The sequence below is a fragment of the Aphelocoma coerulescens genome, chromosome 1A (assembly GCF_041296385.1).
Source record: "Aphelocoma coerulescens isolate FSJ_1873_10779 chromosome 1A, UR_Acoe_1.0, whole genome shotgun sequence".
NCBI classification, from domain to species: Eukaryota; Metazoa; Chordata; class Aves; order Passeriformes; family Corvidae; genus Aphelocoma; species Aphelocoma coerulescens.
Window position 1 is genome coordinate 65,186,119 of NC_091014.1, and position 25,532 is coordinate 65,211,650.

Genomic DNA, 25,532 nt, shown 5'->3' on the forward strand with positions numbered 1-25,532 from the left:
GATAAGATGGAAAAGTTGGAACTGGTGCTTTTTCTGATGAGGCAGCCTTGTGAAGACCCAGTTCTGAAGCAGGCAGGGAAGTTTTACACAACCTTCTTCTCCTGCCACTCCCTCTCACCCCCAAAATGAGCTTGTTTATTACTCTGGTTTGAAGCTGACTTCTCCCAGCATGCAAGGAAGCACAAAGCCCTTCATGCTCAGCAGGAGTCAGCTGGCTGCCTGGAGCTGGGGGCTAGAGCAGACAGAGTCTGCGAGCAATAAAGTAAATACCATAAACAAAAAGCATCTGTTGAACACACAGAAGTGTTATGGGAGCTGTTGTTTCCCGAGAAAACTCAGACACCAGAGCCTTCTAATCCAGGATATGGAGGGGACGACATAACCAGATAGACATTGGCAAAATTCAAATAAATCTGGCTATATCAATTTATCAATGCATTCCAGCCTCTGAGTCGGGACAAGTAACCTAGCACAATACTCACCTTGCGTACCCAAAGGCGCTGTGTTTCTTATGCTTACTCTTCACTGGATAAACCAACCAGGAACCAAAGTTCCACTAAAGCTTGCCCCAAAAAACACTGCCAAGACCACTGCAGACCTACAGCTGCAGATGGGTCAGAAGGCAGAGAGATGAAAAGCTCAAAAGCTCAGTGAAAAATGCACATTTTGAGATGGAGCCTACTGATTTCTCTGAATGGGCTCCCTCTTTTTTGGAAGCCTTTCCAGATCAAGGACAGCTCTAGGCAAGGACAGAAGGGAATCACAGAATCATAGAAGGGTTTGTACTGGAAGGGACCTTAAAGAGACCTTAAATAGATCTCACCCTGGACCTCAAGGAGTACACAAAAAAAGCCTTGAAAATACCCCTTCAACACTGCAGTGGATCAGTTCATGTATTCTGATCATGACCACTGTTATTCACTGTGGCTTATGGAATTATGGAAGACAGTTCCTGAACCATCTCTTGGCAGAACTAAAGAAAGGAAAGTCAGGATCTCAGAAAAAGAGTTCAAAGCCCGCTTTGCTGTAGAATTCCTATGTGATCTTGCAGACCAATTTTCAGGCAAGAAGGGGATGACAACCATGCCTTTGTTCTCTAGAGCCTCATCTAACAAAGCTCACAAAAGAAAGCCTCTCTGGACCACGCGCTTCCCTCAGTGGCTGCACAGAGCACATGCCACATGTCACAACCTCTGGGTGTCACTGCAACACCAGCCAAGCTCCCCCACCTCAGCCCTTGGCAAGAAGAAATTTTTCAAAGCAAACTCTCCCCTACAAGATCAAAGGCAGAAGCTAAACTGTAAAAGCACCATTGAATTCAAAGAGACCTCTTTAGTTCCAATATTCTTTGAAAAGACATCTTTATTATAAAAGATATAGAAAATTAGAGTTAAACTTGTTTCTTGCACAATGTTAATCGCAGCAGTTATAAAAACCCACCAAGGTAAACATGTTTAAGAGCATTTCTATACCACAGAAGTGTTTGCTGCTTGCCAGTACACATGGCAGAGACACGCTCAGGATCAGTGCAGGGAGGACGGGCAGAGAACTGGGGCAGAGCTCCTTGTTTACACCATGTGCCACACAACAGCACAGGGCAACAAGACCCAAACTGCAGGATTTCAGCCTTGCTTTGCTGTTTGAGGCAGATGGTCCAGCTCCAAGCAATGATGGGATTTGTCTGTCTAAACATCAGAAGGGTTCAGTCACCTAGGACACTGTCTTTGAGCTCTCACGCCTCAAAGAAAAGCCATTTAAAAGTCATTCATTCCTGTCTATACCAGGGTGTTTCAACTTCCAACCAAGTTCCCAGAAGTTCTTTTGCCAGTTTTCTCAGAAAAAGCTGTTTCTTACATATTTCCTACTAAGAATTTAAGGTGGTGGCTGAGAGCTTAAGCTTCCACCCCTGGAAAGTTCCCTCATGGAGGCTCTGTGCAGGCACCCGAGCAGCCACTCACATCACGCAGGCAGCACTGTGCACTTGGCTGCCCTCACTGCAGGTTCAGACACAGGGAGAAGGAGGAAGAGTCACCATAACCTGTGTCAAGGTACAGGACGTGAGACTTGAGCCATCCTTCAGTGCATGACAGACCCCCACTGGAGACCAGGAGGGGGCACGGGGGGAAGCACAGGTAAAACAGCCTCAGGTCTGCTTGGGATGAGCCAATAATACATTGCTCCAGTCAGCATTTTGAAAATGGCTCTTGGGGTTTTATTTAAGGAAGAGCATAAAGCCACCACATGAGATTGGTCCCTCGTCTGTTTTTATACTGCATTCTGCTTTGAGCAGATGCAATTCAAATAGATAAGGACCACATTCAGTCAGCAAAGTTCCTGGTCAGTACGTTGCTAGCTGAATGCTGTTTTCACCCCTTAAAGGCAAAATTAAAAGATGATTAAAAATAAATAATTAGTGTTTCAGCCAACTCCAGGGGAAAAAATTACCACTGGCTACAAACAGCTTATTTTTTACTCTTTTCTTTTATGACAGCACCATCAAAAAAGAGACTACACCAGAGCAGAAACAAGACACAAGCTGTTCAGAAAGCAAACAGGGACACAAACCTCTTGTGTCCTCTTAGCAGTCATCTCTGCACAGACCAGATGACCAGCTTGCCACAGAACCACCCAAAAGTGAGGGAAAAGGTCTTCTTATCTCAGATCAGTCCCTGTTCCCGAGCCCCACACTGCACACGTACAACAGTTAACTCAGTGCAGTTTCAATTCAAGTCATTTAGTTCAGCTTGCAAGGTTCAGTAACACTTCTTGGAAACCAGTGTGTCTGCAGCCACACATTTTGTACCTCTACTAGAAGGAGATGCTCAGTTCCTGCTGGAAGAACTCCTTGTGTGTCCAGTCCTTGGCCCTCCCCTCACAGCTGGACAGGCTGCTCACTCTTAGGAGCGAGTCAGGCAGTGCCTCAGCAGAGGTTTCCACATGCAAGGGAACGACCAGCAGGCTGCTTTCCAAGGCCTGTTTGATATTTCACGTACCCAAACAGCAAAGCAGACCCCACAGGATCAATGCCTGTCCTTGGCCACGACTACAGGATCCTGCAGCTGGACACAGGCAGGTTGCAGCAGGCAGAGCCTGCCACAGAAGAGCCACAAACAGCATGTAGTGTACTGGACAGGTAACTGCTCTGCCAAGCTGGGCAAACAGCAATCTCTTATTCAGCAGGACAAATTAGCAGTGGTAAATCCTGCACCACTGGCTGGTTGCTGGTAATCACCTCACCGTTCCCAGATCCTCCCTCTCCGTTCCCACCAGTTATGGAAAGTTACAGAAGCAGTGGAGTTCTCTCCCCGGCTGGCTGGTCTTTCTGGAAGAACACTTTGATATGCAGCAGCTTGTTGTGGATCCTCTCTCTCAGGGGAGGGATATGATGGCTGGGGTCTAAGACATTGGTGCTTCTACGCTCCCTTTCCCTCTTCCAGGTGAGATAGGGATGTGGTGGGAAGGGCACCTCACTCCTCTCCCGGCGGAGCTGCACAGTGACCCCGCTGAGGGCCAGCATTGCCCACACTGACAGGATGATGAAGTCTAGAAAAAGAGAAACAGATTCCTGCAGCAATGCAGAACATTCCTTACTTTCCCCAAGCACAAACACACACATTTAGTTTAGTGACAGAAAGGAATGAAGTATCATCCCCACATCCTCACATGCCCAGAGTGACTCCATGCAGAGGCCATGACACACAGGGAGTTGGGAAGAGTCTCTTCTCTGAACCAGGCCTTTGACTGCCCACTCTGCAAACTCCTCAGCAATCTGCCAGCCCAAGTCTGAGCAGCACCACAAGGGCCTTTGTCACAACACCTGCAAGATGGTTCCTGCCTTTGAGTCTACTCAGTATTGCTCTTGAAGGACTAGAATTTCTCATGTGGATGTTAAATCTCACACTGTACTGTGTTCTCCTTACATCCCCTTCCTGCCCTCACTCACTGTTTACAACAGAGCCAAAGAGGCAATGATTCCTCCTTAAAAAGAGAATAAAGTCTTAGGAGGACTCACCATTCCTTTGAAAAGGCACGTTGGTGTAAGCTCTGCTGAAGTAATTGTTGAGGACCCTTCTGAGCAGGTCTAAGGTAATGTAAGCAAGGCTTGTGTAGACATAACAAGCAATGGCCAGGATCACCGTGTAAGAGCCCACTATTCCAGAGGCCAGAATGTTCAGCTAGACAGAAGAAAAACACAGCTTTAGGAGGCTGATTAACACTCTTTATTCCCCACCTCCCTAAGACATTAGAATCATAGAATCATGGAATGGCCTGGATTGAAATGGACCTAAAAGCCCATCCAGTTCCAACCTCCTGCCGTGGGCAGGGATGCCTTCCACTGTCCCAGCTTGCTCCAAGCCCTTTCCAATCTGGCCTTGAACACTGCCTGGGATAGGGCAGCCACAGCTTCTCTGGACAAGTATTTTGTAATTTTTATCAGTTCTTCTGTGATAAATTGGCTGTACACACCTGTTACCCAGCCAAGCTGATAAGACAGCAGAAGTCAATTAAATGCAGTGGATGCTGTGTGCAAAACTACAACAAGTCATTTCTTTCCTTATGGACCATTCAGCCCAAGTAGGGAACAGGAACTGCCTGCAACTGGCCCTGTGCTGAGCTTCACAAAGCTGTGCTAAGTTTTCTGTACATATCCCATGGTTTTGCATTAAGAAGTCTGACCCCTCCCCCTTCTCAGGTGACAGCACAGTTACTTACAATTCTTGGGCAGCCAATAAAAAGCACTGGAATCATCAAGGCTACACAGGTAAAGGTCACCCAGAACACCACATCATCACGGAAGACCCTGTAGTTTCCTGCCAAGACACAACATTCATCAGTGAGGGAAACATTTCCTTTTTCACAAGTGTATGGGGGTCAGCTTTTCCCCCCCAAAATTCTGTACGTTCAGAAATACCTGGAGTACATTGTTGAAAAGCCCAGTTTTTGAGCTCAAATCCTGACTGTTTAAGATGTATTGGAACAGTTACTCAAGAACAAAAAAACTGTCCCAGTTGAGCACAGGTCCTGTCCTCTGTGCTGGAACAGCAGATCTTATCCATGGAACAAAGATTTTTGACAATGTTCACATTCATCACCTGGTAAGAATGAAAAGTACCAGAGTACTGCTGCCCAATATGGGTTTCTAAGCTAAAAATCTGCATCTGACTCCAGAGTATGGTGCAAATGTAGCCATCACAACAACAGGCAGAAAATTCTTCTGGCTCTAGGAAAATTAAATCACTCAAACCCTTCTTTGCTCTGTCTGTCTTTCTAAGGCCTGTGGATTGGATAAACCAGAGGGGACAAGCTGACCGCTAGCTGAATTACTGTTCCACTCCAAGGAGGAGCAACCAGGGACTGCATGGATTATCATCACAGAATCATGGCTTCAGTCAAACACAGATGAACTGGAGAATGAAAAACTGTCCCACCAAGGGACCCTAAAAAGAGAAGTTATGAGATTGAAAATTACAATAAAGTACAGCTCATGCTCTGATGTCCCAGAGGGACTCCAGCTCAGCAGGCTTACTGGCTTCTAAGCAAGTTGTCTACAGCTTTTATGCCTGAAGCCTTCAAAGTAGACTGTAGATTTTCTGCTGGGATTTGTTCTGGACAGACAACAAGAGAGCAAGTGCAGGCCTGGAGCAGAACTGGTGTCACAGAGATGGCACACAGTTTCAGTAGGAAGAGTCACCAAGTTCTCTGCAAAATAATGTTTCCTTTTCTTCAAAGAGTTTTAATTACAGCACAGCTGAAAGAAGGTTTCAGGTACATCTCTATGCCTCCCTGCACCAGAAAGGGAAAGTTAAACATCCCACTAAGATAAACCAGAGAGTACCATTCACTCTTGAGCCTTGCAATGTGCCTGTAGCACAGCAGGAACACAGCACTCACCAAGCAGAGGATTCCCATGCTTACCTATGGGAGTAAAGAAGAGTGTTGCTGAGAAGAGAAATCCCAACACAAGTCCAATAACAAACATGCAGAGCAGGACAGAGCCAAATCTCCACCAGCTCACAACCAAAAGCAGGCCTCCAATAATTCCAGCCACTGCCGTCAAAATAAGACGCACTGAAAGAGAGAAGAGAAAATTCCAGCATTCTGGAAACTTCAGTTCCTGCAGTAACATGTTCAGCAGCTTTACTTACATGCTTGTTTGGGTTTTTTCAGTGAGTTTGCATAAAGTAACAAGTTATCAGAACTTGCTTCATGCACTTCACTTCACCAGCCTACAGCTGGGTATGTGTTGCTGAAAGACTGGCAGGGGGGCTGGAATGGAGGCCTTGGTACCACGTACAGCAGTACCCTGAGTTCCCAGGGAGTTCAGGTGGCTACAGCTACTGCACATGTATTAAAAAAGGAATTCTGTGAGGTGGGACAGACAGAAAGAACTAATTCTGTCTAACAAGCTGGGTGCAGACTACCTACTTCCATTTTACAGATGAAACCTGCATTTGACCTGAAACAGAGGTCCATGCATTGTCAAAGTAGAAAGAAAGTATGTTGCAAATTTCCAGAATTTCCAAATACCTCTGATCTTCCTTGGATAGATGCTGAAATTAAATACAGCTATTAAGTCTGCATCACTGTGATGCTGGAAGCAACGCTTACTCTGTTGCATATTCACTTATTACGGCAATCAGAGCTCAAGCACCCAGGCATCACTCTGCTACCCCTCCTGTGGCTGGCCAACAGCACAACTGAGATTGTCCCTGAGGGATTCACAACAAGAGTCTGGGAAGAGCACAGAGTATCCTGACACATCTACTCACCATCATAACTAAGGCCAGTTATCCTTGTAATGAATACGAAGAAGATGAATGCTGTGACAATGAAGCCCGTGAAGAATAAGTCTAGAGAAGAAGGAAAAAATATTTAGCACGCTTCATACCAAGCCCACTTCAGTGGATCTTCAGACATCTTCATAAAACAATGGGGAAGGAACATGGCAGCTCACAAAAGGAGAGCCAGACAACACTTTGTTGTCCTCAAGCACCAAAGATAGTCAAAAATTACAAATTTATAGCTACATTGCCCAGAATGCACCCTAGTTCTAGGTTTCTATTCTTTGCATGCCAGAAACTTCCTGCTCTGAGCTTAAAGGCTCAGAGCCTATAAAAGCAAGGCAGTGGACATAACTGGCACAGCATCACTATCAAGTGAATCTTGGTAGTAATACCACCATTCTAAGTTACACCGAGTAACATTTAAGAAGTTCCAATGAGACGAGATGAAATATTCAGTACCTGTTTTCCAGAACCTGTGTCCAAAAAAGCAGGTGAAAAGACCAAGAACAGCAAAAGCAGTGAAGAATACTTTGGTAGAGAGTTTACCTACAAGAAGAAAGGTTGGTTTAGTGGAGCATTCTACCTCACAGTCCCAACAAGGACATAAGGTAAGGTCAGGTTGCTGTCACAAATTTTACTGACAACTTGAGAGCTGCCACTCTGTCAGATCTGCAATGCCTGAACTAGAAGTTGTCCTGGTAGGATCTTCAACAGAATATTGAAATAGTCCCAGACTGATTAAGAAATCAAGAGCTTCCTCCTTATTCAAGAGAAGTTTCTGTAAGTAGATGCAACTTGTTCATAATACAGATACAACTTTGCCTGAAAATCCTCTGCTCGGCTTTAAAAAAAGGGACATCCAATCATCTATAAAAATCAGGGCTGTGGGATTAGTGGACCAGGCAGCAACTACAGGCTTAATCACTGCAGCCTTCACCATTTGTCTCCCTCTCATACATTTGCCAAGCAACAGAAATGATCATCAGCATCCCATTATGGCTCACCTCTGTCTTCTAGGCAAATTTCTTACCTATATTTAAGCTATTTGCAGATGTAAACCACATTTTCCATATGCTCTGAATTAGAGAGGTTTAGCATAGGTAATTTGTCTCACATTGTCATAGGACAACACTGAGTTTGACAACAGTCACTTGTGTTACAGTATATAAGAAAATAATGAGGACAAACCTTACTTTATGAACCAGATTCTACCAATTATTCGTGTCACTTCTGCATTCCTAATTGGAGTGGCAGTTTTGCTCTGTTTCTGCTCAAATTCCATCATTATATAGCTTTGTACAAAGCAGCATGACTTGGTAGTCACCACTACTGCTGACATTATCTTCACTCTAATTTTAGGTGACTGCCTCCTTTCAAAACACCTGCAGGTTACTGATTCCTGTTAGCACCCACACAGTTAGAAAAATCCAGCTGAAGCCCAATCTAGTCTGTGTTTTATTATTGTTTAACTCAGCTTCACATTCAGCATCGCAGTCATACAGATGATTTGAAATGATGTATCTAGTTGAAATGGACAAAGCTGGAGTGGCACTAGAGAGTTCAGTTACATTTGCAACCCACATATTAAACCCCCATTAAGTTAAACCTTTAATTGCTAATGGTTCTCCTTAGTCTTACTTCATCATTCTAGACTTTCTGCTCAACCAAGAAGCAGACTTCACCATGAAGTAACAAAATACACACAGTGTAAAACAAAGATCTCCTGCACACATCAGAAAAACAATCTTAAAGCACAGTCAGCATGTTGGAGCACAACAAGCTGCAGAGGAGTTGGCAAGGACATACAATTTCCAACTTACTGAGGGAAGAGCAGTTGTCCACCAGGTCAGCAAAGCTGCAGGCATATGTATGCACAGGTATGTATGCAGCAGAACTGTTCCAAAGAGGATCCCACACTATGACATTGTAGATCACACCTTGTCCAGGAAGTGAGGAGAAGTAGACATTGGTCTTGTCATCAGCTGTCAGCGTAAGCATCTGGAAAATTAAGTACCTGTGTTGCATTAAAGGCTCACAGGATGGAAGTCTCCCCTCCAGCACTACTGTGCTTTCTGACAGGGCAGAAGATTTTCCCACTCCTGTGTTTTGCTCCTCCCAGTTTCCAGATATGGTTCAGGTTCCCTCCCAGCCTACTGACCCAGGTCTGGCCTCTGAGGCAGGCAAAGCTGCCATTCCACTCCCCAGCAGGGCCAGGGAGCCTGCTTACATCTCCCCTCCAGGAAGACAAGCACAGGGGAGGAGAAAAGAAGAGAGCACCACTGCCACATAGCTGGTACCCAGCGCTTCAGGCTCACCTTAATGCCATTGGCTTTGATACTCTGCACCCCAGACATTTTCCGTATGTGGCTCATGAGCACCATCTCAGACAGGTCATTCTCTGGCAGGAAGTACTGGTACACATCGTAGCGCAGCCGCCACCGCGAGTTCTGACCAGTCCCTGAATCACAGGAGGGGGGGTTTGCTCCTCTGCAACGAAAAACAAATCAGCCACGTGCCCAGAACGAGCCCCCAGAGTTTAACATTGGTTTTACGCAGTTACCTGTCCACAGGATTTGCCTCTACTCTTTAGAGGTGCACACCAGCAGCTAACTCAAAGCTGGACTGTATTTGTGGGCACAGAGCACAGCAGCATCACACAGAAGCACCCTGGGACAGGTGGGGTCTGTGCTGGTATGTGCTTTTACACTTACAGGGGCTTCCTATGAATTGCCATAACAAGAATTCCAAGAGGCCACAACAGCCAAAGACTACAACATTACTGTTTGATTTTCCATGCAGTTCTAAACACAGTCTTCCCAATTCCCTGCCTATCACTTGTGACACCAGGCACCACTCAGGGAATAATGCCTTTTAACTTGAAGTCTCAAGTTAAACAAAACTCTGGGTTATTATCATGCTTCAGTACTAGTAAAGAAATAAAACTGGCTGTAACACACAATTGCTCCTCAAACAAATCAAGTTGTTACAAGGAATGGAAAGATCCAGTATTTGCTGACTGCTTGCATTTCTGAAGCAGCATAACCTCCCCCACAAGACATAATGAGAACTTTTATCTCTCTCTTGCAGTACCTCTTCCCCTCCTCTTTCTCCCCATTTACATTTGCTGCAGCAAACAAGATTCCTGCCAGCAGCTGGATGGTTCAGCTGTTACAGCAGGGTCTTGTTTTAGCCTTTTGGCCAAACACAGGACAAAAGGTCTTGCTCAGTGCACTGAAGTTCTCCACGCACCTGGTATATCCCAAGTTTGCAGGGGCAAACTTTATGTGTATATCAACCAATGTGTAGTCCAGGTAAATATTTGGATCCACTTCCAAGTCAAATTCTAGATTGCAGCCCCCAGGAATAGGATCTAGAACACAGAGAAGATAACCGCAGTTATGCACTTGCAGGCACTGTCTGCTTGCTGAGCACAAGAAATCATCAGGTTCTGGCCCTGCAGGCAGCAAAAGGGTTTCACTGCAGCCTGTGACAGGTCCCCACACATGGCTGACTCCAGCAACTGGAGTGTTGGAACAGAAGGATACAAGCTCCTGTAAGGTCCTGCACATGGGTCAGGGCAATCCCAAGCACAAACACAGGCTGGGTGGAGAATGGATTGGGAGCAGCCCTGAGGAAGAAGCACTTGGGGGTGTTGGCTAACGAGAAGCTTCACGTGACCCAGCAACGAGTGCTCACAGCCCAGCCAGCCACCAGCATCCTGCACGCAAAGAGGAGTGGGCAGCGGGGCCAGGGAGGGAGTTCTGCCCCTCTCTGCTGCTCTGGCAAGACCCCAGCCCAACACAAGAAGGATGTGGACCTGCTGGAGTTAGTCAAAAGGAGGACCATGAAGACCATCAGATGGATGGCACACCTCTCCTATGAGCAAAGGCTCAGAGTAGGGGCTGCTCTGCCTGAAGAAGGCTCTGGGGAGACCTTTCCAGCAGCCTCCCCATTCCTGCAGGGAGCCTACAAGAAAGCTGGAGAGGGAACTTTTACAAGGGCCTAGGGTGACAGGACAAGGGGGAATGGCTTTAAGCTGAAGGAGGGTAGATTTAGATTGGATATGAGGAAGAAATTGTTCCCTGTGAGGGTGCTGAGGCCCTGGCACAGGTTGCCCAGAGAAGCTGTGGCTGCCCCATCCCTGGCAGTGTCCAAGGCCAGGTTGGACGGGGTTTGGACCAACCTGGAAGAGTGGAAGGTGGTCCCTGCCCATGGCAGGGGGGTAGAACTGGATGATCTTTATGGTCCCCTTCCAATCCAAACAGATTTCTGATTTCATGGTCACATGCACAGCAGTTTTCTATTCTAAGGCTTGAGTCGTGGCAAGACCACAGTTACATCCTATACACAACTCACAATTCAGCAGTGACAATAAGAAATTCAGCCCATTTCAAAAGAATTTCTGGTATCTCCATCAGATTTCCACCATGTAAGACTGAAAGGTCAACACTTCATTCCACAGATGACTTGACTAAGCAGAGCTGGCATGCCCTGAGCACGTACCTTTCTCCATGTAGGGAATGGAGATGGCAGTGCTGAGCACCTGGCCGGCATCCAGGGCGCGCAGGTACCACATACACACGGTCTGCTCTGGCCGAAGGATGGACACCAGCCCTTTGTCCACCCCAGTTCCTGAGCTGTTCACCAACGGAGTCTGCACAGAAACAAATTATAGAAAAAAGCAGATCTTATTGAGAAGATTTCTACTGTATTTTGATTATATTTATATATTTTGATAATATCACAGGAGCCCAGTCCTGCCACAAACCTGCCAGGCACACACATCAGGGCCAGTTACAACAGATCAGGCTCTGCCCAAGATGTATTTGTGCTTGGAATTGTCCAGCTCCATGTGCAGGGCCTTGCACTTGGCCTTGCTGACATCTTCATAGGCCCACCTCTCATCCCTGTCAACGTCCCTCTGGATGGCATCCCTAGCTGGTGAAAAAAGGGATCTCTGACACCACACACTGCCTGGCTCAGGCTCAAAACCCCAAGTGATAAGTGTGGGACTACTAAAGAGCTGATAATCACAAGCAATTTGCAGAACTGATAATCACAAGCAATTTGCAGAGAAATCTAGCTAGTAGATCTGGCAATGGATTGACTAGTAAAAATGTAAAAGGGCTGGAATATCCCTCACAAAATGTTGTGAGATAGCAGCAAGGAAGTGTTCTGGGAGCCAGTGTACAGTAGCACCTTCCTATCTCCACCAGAACAGAGATGACTGTATGACAGCTGCCTTAACACTAGCAATGCCAGATCTTTTTGGGGCCAGGCCAGCTACTGGCCCAATCCCCAGCACCACCATCCCTTCCACAACCAGGGCTCTTGAGGAAAGATCAGGAAGCAATGACAGTATCACAGTCTCACGGCTGGAACAACCAGCTGACCTGCAGTCACATTTTCAGCATGGAAAGTGCCTTTGGCCAAGGCAGCCACAGTTACCCAAGGCAACACTGCAAGGAAGCACATTGGGCCTGGCAAACTTCAAGCTCTGGCTCAACTTCATATTTCTAGAGGCAGGCCAGCCCTTAAAGCAGTACAGCTGCATTTATGCATCACTGCCCTTGGCCTGGTAAGGCCTGTGAATGCAAAGAGGATCTGAAGTGGCAGCAGAAGATACTACCAATGGTAAGCAAAGCCTGAACAGGTGTTAACAGTAATGCCTCAGCTCTGTAATCCTGGCTGTTTCACCAGTACAAGGATGGCTGAGCTGGGTGACTTGTGTTACAGGTCAGTCATCTTCTAAGCTTCCCAGGATACTTCCTGGCACTCAGTATATTCTGATTTCAAAGATGCTGATGGAGAGAGGGGAACTGGATGGCAGCTGTCAGACCTCCATCTACCACCTTCAGCTTAGTCAGTGTTCTGTTCAAATACCAGTGACAACCTCCCAGCACCACCACCACAACAACAAAAATCAGTATTTTAGATTAGCCTCAGTTTGTCCCATCATTACTGGGACACAGGGTATAGCAGCAGGAATGCTTTTATTGCTGTCTAGAAGCAGCAGCTTTCACTGGAATACTGTGGAGGAATTTCTCCATGTGTTACCAAAGGAGAATTAGATTCAGGACAAGGAGCTGGGATAACAACACATTGTATCTGCAGTGGTTAGATCCAAGCCATGGAAAAAGCAGACAAATAAACATCCCAAGGTGATCATGTATAGGGCATCTGGCACACACTTACACAGATGTGGTTTTAATAAGACAAGCTGCTGGACAGCAGTCAGTACAGCCACATGACAAAAGCACCACTTCCACCAAATAAAGTGCCTTGAAATATTTTCAAGCCAGCTCTGAAATTCCTTTAGCATTCAGTCTTTCAAAACAGAGCTACAACACGTAAGTACAAGAAAGGATTTCTGAAGCTACAGTAATACTGTCTAAAAGCCACGCAGGTAAAAGACACTCATTATTTATACAGCTTCAGTTCATTAGTCCTGCATGTACCAGAGCCAAGTCCTTTGTTGTAAGAGAGGCAGCACTTAACAGAAGTGACACTCTTACCTTATCAAAGGATATCACCACATCACTCTGCTGGGCATGCACTTGAAAAATAACCACAGTCACGTTGCTGGCGATGTTCCTGATTACAGCCTCCACTGGATTGGTCTGGTTAAGTAGCACATTTCTGAATTTTCCCAAGGAGAGCTCAAGAAGACCTGCGTTACAAAAAAAAGGAAGATACAGGGTTGGGTTTTTTTTGGTCCAGAGGGAAGCAATTACCAGGGAGGCCTGGAAGTTTCCAGTAGCCCAGTATGAGTCAGCTGGGAGCAGAGCAGGAGGTTGCTTTGTGCTGCTCTCATCCCATGAGCTGTACCAAGGTTTCAGAGACTGCTGCACACAGAGCTATACCTGCAGATACCAGCACAGCCAGAGTACCTGCCCTGGAGCCTGGCACTCACCTGAGCACAGGGACAGGGCTTCCCACCAGGAGTCAGGATTTGATACAGCTGAGCTCACCAGCTCAGCCAACCAGCCAGCTACACTCCAAAAGTCAGTAAGACAAGATACTGAGAACTGCCTGATCTTTGGCAGACACAGGTCAGTATGTTTGTATCAGCCAGCCAACTTGCACAATATCCATCAGACTTTCCAGGTGAATTCCTACAGACCATGGGAATTGGAGTCAACTTCTAGAAGACAGTGTCAAATCTGTAGTTTATATACATACATTTACCAACTTTCAGCTATTTCACATGGTTCTTTGCTGCCAAACTGTTTTTAATCATTAGGACTGCTGCATCCCCATTTCTAGACCTAAAAGTCTGACTAATTTTTCCTAGACACAACCTAGACCATTTCTTCTTACAATGAGTATAACCCCATGACCCACTGTCATTCTAATTTAAAGAGAACCACATGACCTAGGATGTAAGATCTTTGAGAATCAGCTTTGGCTTGTCATTCAAGTCCTGCAAGCAAGCCTGGCTTCTCCCTGTGCTAGGTTCTGGAGGGACAGGGGATGCCAAGGGAGGAAAGTGAAGCAGCCACAGAGAAGCCACAAGATGCTCTTTGGTTGGTGGTTGCAGCCAGACTGCAAAATGCCTTCCAGGTTTTCCCCTGAACTCCTCTGCCTGCACGCAGCACCCAAACAGACCTAACACTTACCAAGCCTAAACACACACACACACATACACACACACTTCCTCAGTGAAGTTGCCTCTGGTGGAAAGGGTTGATACTGCCAAGTACCCTAACACAGTCGCCAGCAGCACCATCCCACAGACACTTGCTGACGACACAGGGGGGCTCCCATTCACAAGGGAGGGGACAGTTTTCTTATCTGAAGCTATACCCAGTACTCTCTAACTGCTTTCCTGTTACTTTCCTCTCTCTCCTGCCAAGAGCTGCCATCATTGGCCAGTTTCTTTGCCTCTTGCTATGTAAACAGAGGGGAGCTCCCACCCTAATGCCTCCTCCACTCTCTACACAGTGAAGGAAGGAACTTCAACCCTTACATGCTCACTTCCAAAATTCAATTAATGCCAGTACTGCATCACCAATAAAACGGCAGCTAAAATATGGGGGATCATAAACCACTTGTGAGGAAAGAAAGACTCTCCATTCTTCTGTTCCATCATCTGCAGTTTGTGTTAAGGTAGAAGTTTCTACACCAAATTTCCACACAGTAATTAATGTAAAATTAAAGCTGCAAAAAAACCTTTGTATCCTTCAGTTTCTGATTCTTCAGAGTCCCTTGAGCAGCATTCAGATATCCTCAGATCTTTCCTCATTAGCTCAAGTTCAATGCAAGTAGCAGGATGAATGCTTAAGAAAAGCATTCAGAAGGCAGAGACTATACATCCATACACTCAGAAATTTGCAGTGAAAGCTTACAATGCCAGAAAAATATTTTTCTTTGATGTTTAAAACCTTCAGCAGAGCTTCCTGAACCGCAAGACATTCACACTCAGATGTTTTTTTAAGAAAAAAGCTGAAACCGTACACATTCTCTGTGTGATCTGCATCAAGGGAAACAAACTGCATTGCTTCGCCTCGTTTCTCACCTCCACTCCGTACCCATACCCAGGGGCCTCTGCATAAATAAGGACAGATTCGTCAGCAAGACACACAGCCACTACTTCAGCATGATCATGAGACTCTAAATGTCAGAGGCAATCTCTCAAGTTTAATTAGCATGGTGAATTAAGGTATGGTGTTCTATATTGCTTTACTGTTTGCATAACTGCCCCTAGAACAGCGCATGTGACACACATTATCCCAAAGTCTGGGCACAAGAGCAGAGACTCAGGGTGAAGAGCAAGAACATCTACACCCACCACACAAGTATTGTTCAGCTTGCTGTTCACAGGCTCCTCAAACCACACTTCCAGTCAGGCCTGAAAGACGATGAGCACTGCAGAGCAACAGAGCCCTCTAAGAAGTTTTTGGAAGAGTTCCACAGCTACAGAGCACAGCACCCTTCCAGCCTTCTCCATCTCTGTCATGTGAACAAGTCACTCCTGGGGTACTGAGACAGAAAGGGAAGATGGTGAGCAAGACTAATTGATTAAATTAACCAGCTCACAATTCACCAGGCCTATTGCTATCACCAGTTCTCTGGTTCTAATACCAGACAGGTATTAGACTCCCTGAGCCACAGAGAGCTCAGTCTTGTCAAATATCCTTTGCAGGACAGACACAGAGACCTCCACAACCACACAGTGCTGGCCACAGCATGCAACCTTCTCCTTTGGGCAAGCTTGATCTGCCTGGAGGTGGCCCACTAGACAGGTCTGCAGGACCAGCAGCACAGTTAACACCACCTCACAAGCAAGAGAGTTGATCCAGCAAGTCGGCAACAGAGACAGGAGCAAAATTCAGGCATCCCAACTTGTTTTATTGCTTCCAACAGTGAAGGTCTGGGAACACTCCAAGGTGCTAGGCAACCCTCTTCCTTGCCCTGTAGGAAGAACTGTAACAGTCACTGCACATCAGAGTAATTTTGGGTTAGATACATGAGAGGAACCCCCACTATTACAGAGCTTATCAACTGAACAGATGCTCAGAGGAAGTCAGCATTGCTGAAACCGAGCAGCAGCAGAGCAAAGATGGAGCACTGAGCATGTATTACTCCATGCACAGTACCAGCAGTAGAACTGGAGCACCGATAGTCCCACATACAGAACTGATGAACAGAGGCAAACAGCCCACTCTGTCACCCTGCACTATCTTTTCTCTCACATGAAGGGCAAAACCAGTAAAGACAGCACAGAAACAGAACTTCCTGGAACTCTTCTGAGATCAAAAGTCCTTATTCCTAACTCTAAACAACAAGACAATCAATTCCAGAGTCTCTGCACTTGTTATCCCTTCCCTGTGACACACAGTTTCCCCAACAGGCAACACCCAGCTTGAACCGTTTCCATTGTTCTGATTCAGTGCCAATCTCTTGGCTCCTCTGATGCTTCGAGTAAACCACGTTTCCAGCTCCAATAGCCAAGTGTCACTCCCCATCACCACAGAGCAGTTAACCACACTGGGTTCTTGGTTACACCTAGCAGTCCAATTTCCAGTAAGAAACGCAACTGAAGAAATGCCACTGCTGCCCACACAGAACAGTCTTCACCTACAGAGCCATGCTCAAACATTATGCTTTCCTCAGAGAAGTTCTGTGCAGTCAGAGAAAACACATTTCTACAGGGTGCCGAGCACCTTGCAGTGGATATGCACAACCCAATGTAAGCAAGCTCCAGGAGCTAAGGAGAACTTTCCAGTGCAGGGTGTACAACAACAAGTAGTCACATGAAGACATTTAATGAAGATGAAGTGCAAGCTCAGACTGATAACCAGTTTGAGTAAGAAAAACATTAGCATACAGTTACTTAACAGAATAAAGCCTGGAGCCATATCCTATCAGACCTGTAAGGCCATGCAGACACGGATGATAGGAGACCCCTACTACAAGGTCTCTGTCTTCCTACACTACTGGACCCCCCCCAAAAAGGCAGCACCCACCCCACTCCCAAAAGAAGCGGGAACATTTCTGAAAGCTTCTGAACTTTGTGTGTGTGTGTACTGAGACTCATGCTTAGAACAGCTTGATGCTCAAAGCAGATGACACCACAGAATGTGGCTTGTCACCATCTGCACCATTCCCATCCAGAGGACTATTCTGTTCAACACGCTAGAGGTCCTTACAGCCTGAAAAGTGAGAAAAGAGTTTTGTGTGAACCTCTGATCATAAAATATCGTCTCTGCATGGACTAAGCAGCTGCCACAAACAAGTTTCACCCAGATGAGCTCCCTTTAAAAAAGCACTGCTCAGTCCTGACTACACTCTAAATTCACTTCAGTTTTTCCAACACTAATGTGTTGGTCTGGATGTAGCAAACACAGCCAGTTGAACTCCTCCTCAGGAGGACAAAGCTCCTTGGAATGCAACAAACACAATGTATAAAACACCTCTTGCACACCAAGTTTGAAGAGCTACAGACCATCAGAAACCTAGAGAGGTAACACAGGCCATCATGCAAAGATGTTACTAATCAGCACTTTTAAAATGAAGCAGGATCTTCAAGGACAGGAGTCAGCAGAGCCCATCCCTGCAAAGTGGGTGTCCACAACTGAATAACCACAAGACAATTTCAAATCAGTGAACCATTAAGCAAGTGGCCTTGTTTAAAGGGCCTAATGATCAGCTAGTCTCTGGTACACAAATTACACAGCTTATTAGCTTTTCACAAGGGAAATACTTTCTCCCTCCACCCTCAATCCTGCAAGGAAAAACAGCAACAGGTTCCTTCAAGGCAAAGCAGTTTGCTTAGTCTCATAGTTGCCTTGCCTTTTTACATACTGTAAAAAAATTACTCAACACATGACCCATTTCCATCAAGTCCAGGAGACAAACTGCTTGTTAGCATCCTTTAAAATAAACATTTAAGGTCTAAAAACCTTGAGCCTTCATTCTCACACCTGCTTGCCACCATCAGGTGCCCAGCCAAAGCTTTCAGGTCTTGCAAGAAACAGGGAATACTTGGCTCTCCATGAGGCATCTCCCTTGGGCATGAGACTTGGGCAGAGAGAAGCCTTCCACACCTGGGACTGGTCCCAAATGCTGTCCTGCAGCCCTACAAAGTATCCCAAGAGTCTCCTTTGGGACAATTAAGCTTCATTCATTCAAGGTCAGGTTGGGTGGGACATTGAGCAACCTGGTCTAGTGGAAGGTGTCCCTGCCCATGGCAGGGGGGTTGAAACGAGATGAAGTCCCGAACAATTCTATGATTAGAAACAAGTTTAAAAGTAAAGTAAACCTAAGAAGAGGAGGCTTATATCAGCCCTAACAAGAAGGACTGCTTGCTTATCTCTGAACTATCTCTGAGAGGAAACTGTTTATTTTTTCCTTTATTTGAACAGATAAGAGTTTAACCAGAAAAAAAAGCAACCGTAAATCTTCCCAAACTACACTTATTACAGCACACTTAACTCTGGACTCCTAATTTAGTCACATACAGGAACACAGGGAAATTACAAAAAAAGCCTATGCCAAATAAAGTCAGATTACATCAGTACAAACAACAAGTAATTTTAGGAATCAATATGCAAATTGTAGGTTTTGCTCCTTTCCCTAGTTTGATAGCGACAGTGGTTTTCAACCCACCATCCACTGGGAGTGGTGGGAACCCATGACCACCTGTACATGGTTGGGGGGGAAAAAAACCCAACCAACCAAAGACAAACCTACTTTTAACCGTGTTCCCTTTGCCATGTAAGCTCATGTTCATAGGTAGCGAATGCCGGCTTGTTTCTGCACAGCGAAGGCAGCCCTACACCAGCGTCCTCAGCTGCGCCGCATCCCCGCAACGGCGCGGCTAAAAGCATTCCGAATTATCCATGGAAGAGTTAAAATTACGGCGTTCACAGCAATTAAGGTGTAAAAAAAAAAAAAAAAAAAAAAAAAAAAAAAAAGCGGAGGGGCAGGGAAAGGGGGAAAAAAGAGGGTGGTTCTCCTTGTCCGCATGAAAGATTAAGATAACCACGAATACACACGGCGCTTCTGCAGCGCCGCAGGCAGCTTTGATCCGCACTCCTGCTCATCCCTCCAGACAGCGGCAGGTCGCCCCGCCAGCACCGGGGACACCCCAAAAGGCTCTGCAGTCGCAGCAAGCCCCGTGCCGCTGGACATTAACCCGGGCACAGCCTCGCAGTTCCCGGTACGAGTCGGGCTCCTCCGGCCGCTTAATGGCGGCCACAGCCCCACGCGCCCCCCCGCTCCGGCTCACGCCGCCCTCACCTGAGGCTCCGCCATGGCGCAGGACCCCCAGGAGCAGCAGGAACAGCGCGGGGGAAGGCGACACTCGCATGGCGCCGCGGAGGGAACGGGGAAAGGGGGCCGAGACCGGGGAAGGGCCGGGCAGCTGGGGCGGGGCGCAGGCGGGGCCCGCCCAGCAGGGGCCGCTCCCGCCCCCTCAGGCACCTGCGTGAGGGCCCTGCCGGGGGCGCGGCGGGGAAGCGCTCGGCCGCGGTAACAGCTGCCAGCTCCTAAAATGCACGGTGGGGCTTGGAGCAGCAGCTTGGGATTTGGGATTTTAACTTAGGAGCGTGAAGAGGCCCCACCTCCCAGCTTACATGCGCAGGCAAACAAAAGCGGGGAAAACACTTCGGGCGGATTAGTTTGTATCGTTGCTGCACCCACAGCATCAGTGACAAGGCTGCAGTGGTGATTTGCAAGGGCACGTGGTGACAGGATAAGAGAAATGGCTTAAAAGTGACAGAGATTAGGTTTTCATCGGCTATTAAGAAGAAATTCTTCCCTGTGAGGGTGGTGAGGCCCTGGCACAGGGAAGCTGTGGCTGCCCCATCCCTGGTAGTGTCCAAGGTCAGGCTGGACAGGACTTGGAGCAACCTGGGGTAATGGAAAGTGCCCCTGCCCGTGGCAGGGGGTCGGAAAGAGATGGTCTCTAAGGTCCACCTGGGGGAAGGCTGGCATTGTACCCAGCTGTCAGACATGAGAAACACGAGCACATACTGACTGGCACGAATGGCATTTATTCTCCGATCCCTGACCACGGAGGCCGGATGCTGGCTCTAATTTGGCTTGCTGGGGACACTACACTCTGGCTTTTCCCTGCTGGACGTGATGCCTGCTGAGATCGGGGCTGGAGTGAAGCACCTGAGCGTTCAGCTCGGATCAGAGCGACTGCTGCACCGCAAAAGCTGCCCACGCCGTGGCAGTAACAGAATCACTTGGGTTGGAAAAGACCTCTGAGATCATCAAGTTCAACCTCTGACTGAACAGCACCGTGTCAGCCAGACCATGGCACTGGGTGCCAAGTCCAGGCTTTCCTCAAGCACCTGCAAGGACGGTGACTCCAGCGCCTCCCTGCGCAGCCCGTTCCCATGTCCGATCACCCTTCCTGCGAATGGATCCTCCCTCCTGTCCAACCGCTCCTCCCGGCCGGCAGGCGGCGGTCGCGCCCCGCGTGCCCGGGCCTCAGGGGCGGCGGCGGTGGCGCGGCCATGGCGGACCGGCTCACACAGCTGCAGGACGCCGTCAACTCGGTGAGGCGGCCGCTGCCTCCGCTCCCCCGGCGCCGCGGGGCACGGCACGGGCTGCGCCGCCCGGGCGGGGATGCGGGGGTGCGGCCCCCCAGCCGGGGGTACGGCCGCGGGTGGGGGTGCGCACCCTCCGCACGGCGGGCATGCTGCGCGGGCTGGGATGCGCCGTGAGCCGGAGGTGGCTGTAGCGGAGGGGCAGGGTGATTAACGCGGTGTTAATTGGTGCCGGCAGCTGGCGGACCAGTTCTGTAACGCCATCGGAGTGCTGCAGCAGTGCGGCCCTCCGGCCTCCTTCAGCAACATCCAGACGGCCATAAACAAGGATCAGCCCGTGAACCCCACGGAAGGTGAGCCCGGCTTCCTGTCTCTCCTAAAGGCGAACGTGCTTTGGCGTCGTGCGCTCGGGAATGCAAAATCCGGGCTCGGCAAAGAATTCCTCCCGTAGCTCGTGGAGTGATGGAGGTTAAGTCGTGAATGGGTGTCGGTGGCGCTTTCTGCAGAACATCGTGACAGCAGAGTTGTGCTTGTTTCTAATAATTCCCTGAGTGATTGCCTGAGTTGTGCTGTGTTTTGTGCAGAGTATGCCCAGCTGTTCGCAGCTCTGATTGCTCGCACTGCCAAGGATATCGATGTTCTCATAGATTCCCTGCCCAGTGAAGAATCCACAGCAGCTTTGCAGGTAGGAGTTTTCCTAGTTCCAATATCACAACACTCCTGAAGGCAAACATCCTCCTTTTTTTTTTTTTTTTTTAAACACATTTTTTCATCTCTAGGCCATGTCGTTGTTGAAAAACGATTTTAATACAAACCTGAATTTTTCATGAGGGTAGCCTATGAGTACTTTGTAGGCTTAGTGGAAATACTGAACTTGCATCTAGTTTTAAATAAGGTTATACTCAGTATTTTAAACTTAGTTTTCTGTTAGAATGTTAAAAAAAAAAAGGTGGTTTTATCACACCACCACTATACTGGAAACTGCTCACCCTTTTTTTCAGATATTAGCAGAACAGATGGAACAGTGCTGATGCTTTATGCATTGTTTTATTCTTTTTTTCCCCCTTAGAGAATACTTCATATTTTCTCACATTTCATTTTGTAGCTGCAGAACCAACACTTTACAGAAATCCTTTGTTCTTCCACATTGTTTCTGGTTCAAGAGTTTGCAGGGTGTCCTTTAAGTTCTTCAGCTCTGTCACAAAATAATTCCAACACTTTTCAATAACAAGGAGTCTTTCTTTGAACCAGCCAAACTTGGTTTTTATTTTGGGGGATTTTTTTTTCTGTTATTTCACATATTTCATTTATGAAAAAGCATCTTTTTTTCTTTTTGATTCTTAATGGCTAGATTACATCAAGTATTTTCTTTTTGGAATGCATAAAGGATGCAGAGTGCTGTTTCACTGACAAACCTGGTGATCACCTCTAAGATCACCTGAAGGTTTAAACCTGCATTGATACTCTGTAACCATTCAAAAGTGTTTTACAAAAGATTAACACCGAATGGGCCAAATAGAAATGGCTTGGCAGTGGCATCACGTTTTGTTTTAAACAGAGGAGGTTAAATTTGGAAACTTTGACAGTCACAGTAATTGCTGAACGTACTAATTGGGCTCGTTAACACTTTTCATGCATAATTTCATGTAAGTGCACTTTTAATAGCGGAAGATAGAATGCCTTCTGCAGACAAATTCCAGTTTCTTCCATGACTGAGCAGGGTCTGATCAAAGTGGCAGCTGATGTGGGTAAAGCAGGCTGCTCCAGAAGGAGGAGCTGGTTATCCACTAGGGATGCTTCCCTTAGAGGTGATACTTCAACAGTTTCTTGCTGTCTTAGTGAAGAACTTCATGTCACAAAAATTTCTGCTACTTTCTGTCTAGTGGGGTTTTAAGATAAATTAGCCTGGATTCCATCACTTGGATTCCAGTTTTGATTTTTATTTTCTGTTGCCTAATTTGGTGCAGTATTAAGTATTCTGATAGTCTTCAAAGAAATGGTGTTGAAGGTGCTTGAAACACTCTCAAATATGCAGTATAGGTTTGGTTGAGAAGTGGTAGGTAATACTTGGTTAATAGAAATGTACTTAGGCTGATCTGCTTTCTTTATACTAAAGTTGTCTTGGTGAGTCTTGTCTTAGATGATAAAAGGAGCTGCTAAACGAATGCTCGACACAATTTACCTACCCCTTTTGAGTTCCCTTTTGGTGAAGTTGGCAGTACAAATTCTGCTCTAGTCTGTGAATTAGTTGCAGTCAGCTATTAAACAACTGAGACTGAAGTCACTGAGCTGCATTCTAAATTTCAGTCTTTCACCTTTGCCACCTTCCTTCTCTGACCCTCCTTCCAAGGGCTATCAAATCCTTCACTCTTACATTAACCTTCATTAAAGACATCAGTCCTGCAGAACACAAGCTGAATATCTGGATAGAATCTGCCAGCTTGTTCAAGCAGGACGTAGTAAGGACCTGTATAACTACTTTTAAAAAAATACCATTTTGAAACTATTTTGCTTTGCCTTTTCTGTTATTCGGTTAGAACAACTTTTAGTCAATTTAAATTTGGTAAATATTTTAAAGTATTGAAATATTTTGAACTTAAAATGTTTTATTTCGCAATATTTTGTCTAACTGAAAAGCAGTTTGATACTGAAGAGGTTAAATAATACAGTTTCGTCTGAAACATGCTGTTTAATGAAAGGTTTAAATTCAGTTCTGCTGAGTAGAGATCCTTTCAATTAGAGGATAAATACTCATAAGAGCTGTACTGAGCCAAGAGTCATAGCATGAAAGAAGCTAAAATTCCTATTTTTTTTGGTATGTGTTTATTCCTTGTGGGTATGCACTGGTTTAGGTTGCAAGCTGTACCAAGTTGCTCTGAAGATGCTAGGATATAACTGAGGGGCTAAAAGAGAACCTTTCCCTTTTTAGGGAGCACCAGCTATTCCCTCAGCATCCTTGAGTAGCAAAGTCATTTTAGGGTTCTGTTGAAGATCCTTGATTTTCCCTGTCGCCTAGTATCAAAAGAGGAAACTCTTGCAACAAGGTTAAAATAGTAAAATAAAAAACAGGCCTTTATTGGAAGCTTTCAGGTGTCCCGATGGTCATGGGCATACCCAGCATCAAATTTCTACAATTTTATAAGTTTAACAAATTAGCATATCTAATAAATATTGTCCAATTAGAAGAGTGGTTGGTTAGGTAGTTTTCCCTGGGTTCTACCCCACTGGAGTTGTTCCAGGGCCTTCTTTGCCCCATTTCTTGTGTCTTCTCAGATTCTGATTAGAAAACAAAACGTCCTTGTCAGGCTTCTTCTTTGTAGTCAGATTAAACAGAATTCCAAGTGTGCATTAGAAGGGTTAGCTTATTGTTCTAAAGGGAAAGCCTAGGAAGAATAATAGGGCTATGTAATAGTAGCCTCCAGAGCTACGAATATATGAAAAATACCTAAAAAGCCAAAATCTTTGGGCATCATGCCGGTTTTGCTTTGAAGGCTGAGAGCCTGTACCGGCTGGAGGAGGAGAACCACGAGGCGGCGGCGCGGCTGGAGGAGGTCGTGTACCGCGGGGATGTGCTGCTCGAGAAGATCCAGAGCGCGCTGGCCGACATCGCCCAGTCGCAGCTGAAGACCCGGAGCGGCACCCACAGCCAGCCCCTGCCCAACTCGTAGCGCCAGGGGGCAGCGCGGCCCAGCCCAAGAGCCTCGGGAACGCCTCTGGATGCGCCGGGAATGGAGCGGCCGGCCCGGCCCTCCCTGCCCCGCGCTCTGCTCCGCGTTGGGAGCAGCGGCTCTGCGGGTTTTGTGTGAGAAACGCTTCTACAGGGACTCTGCTCCGGATCTGTGTGGGTTGATGTGCGTTTCCTTGACTTGAAACGAGCTTTCTGTTCACAAATATGACTTCAATCGAATTTGTTACCTATTAGAAGTATTTGTATAAGTTAATCCCACTATAGTAATGGTATGGTTTTTTTGTAAGCCCAGACACATTTGAGTTGGCCAGAGTTCCCTGGAGACAGTGCTGTGAATGCAGTGATGGTCATCTGCTTTAATTAACAGCACTGGTAATTAAACATTTGTATTGTTCATTGGCTGGTTTACCACTCTTTACAGAGCATGTGAAAGGATAAGTAAACTCTGATGTTTGCAGAGTGATTGTTCTTGTCGCTGGCATCGCATTTACAAAGAAATAAACCTGCAGGTGTCTGATACTGACATTTATTATGGTTTGTAACTCACAAATGAGCCTTTGACTCCATTGTTGCTACTGACACACTTGCTCTTACTTGCTTGTGCTATTTCTCTTCTTTTGCTGATATTGTGTATTCTCTTGGCAACTGGTGAGTGCCTCTGAAGCAGGCAGTGGTGAGGAAGCATTGGGTGACTGGGTAAAAATTAGCAGTGAGAAAACTGAAAATAGCTTATTACATAAAGTTGCTTTTCAGTGTAAGCAGTGGCTGCCACATGAATGATGTGATCATAAGCAGCAAGATTCCCTTTGTCCCCAAGGTGCTCCACAGAGGTGTTTTTATCCTCACACACTCAATCACTGAATGAATTTTTGCTCTTTGTTGTAGGACTATAGAAATACCAGTATCTCTTATTGATATTTAAAATAAAACCCCAACACCAAACCAGCAGGTAGTGTAGGGTTCAAAGCATGAACTTGGGGTTAAACTTGGTCATTTTTTGTTGGTTTGAGTTACCAGCCTTGTTATTGCAGGATGTTGTTTGTTGCTACATAACAT

At 46.5% G+C, this 25,532-nt stretch overlaps 2 protein-coding genes across 2 annotated transcripts; one reads left to right on the plus strand and one right to left on the minus strand.

Moving 5' to 3' along the window:
- Positions 1–1,344: 1,344 nt before the first annotated feature.
- On the minus strand, positions 1,345–19,686 carry TM7SF3 (transmembrane 7 superfamily member 3). Its single transcript, XM_069003289.1, has 12 exons — positions 19,530–19,686; positions 13,301–13,455; positions 11,289–11,439; positions 10,035–10,155; positions 9,101–9,272; positions 8,606–8,783; positions 7,245–7,331; positions 6,771–6,851; positions 5,917–6,069; positions 4,714–4,811; positions 4,013–4,175; positions 1,345–3,543 (listed from the first exon to the last, which is right to left on the minus strand). The coding sequence occupies exons 1-12, from the start codon at positions 19,597–19,599 to the stop codon at positions 3,281–3,283; spliced, it is 1,692 nt and encodes a 563-aa protein (XP_068859390.1). The 5' UTR covers positions 19,600–19,686; the 3' UTR covers positions 1,345–3,280.
- Positions 19,687–20,691: 1,005 nt separating this feature from the next.
- On the plus strand, positions 20,692–25,005 carry MED21 (mediator complex subunit 21). The gene is made up of 4 exons (XM_069003290.1): positions 20,692–20,797; positions 21,027–21,141; positions 21,373–21,473; positions 24,280–25,005. The coding sequence occupies exons 1-4, from the start codon at positions 20,756–20,758 to the stop codon at positions 24,454–24,456; spliced, it is 435 nt and encodes a 144-aa protein (XP_068859391.1). The 5' UTR covers positions 20,692–20,755; the 3' UTR covers positions 24,457–25,005.
- Positions 25,006–25,532: the final 527 nt, after the last annotated feature.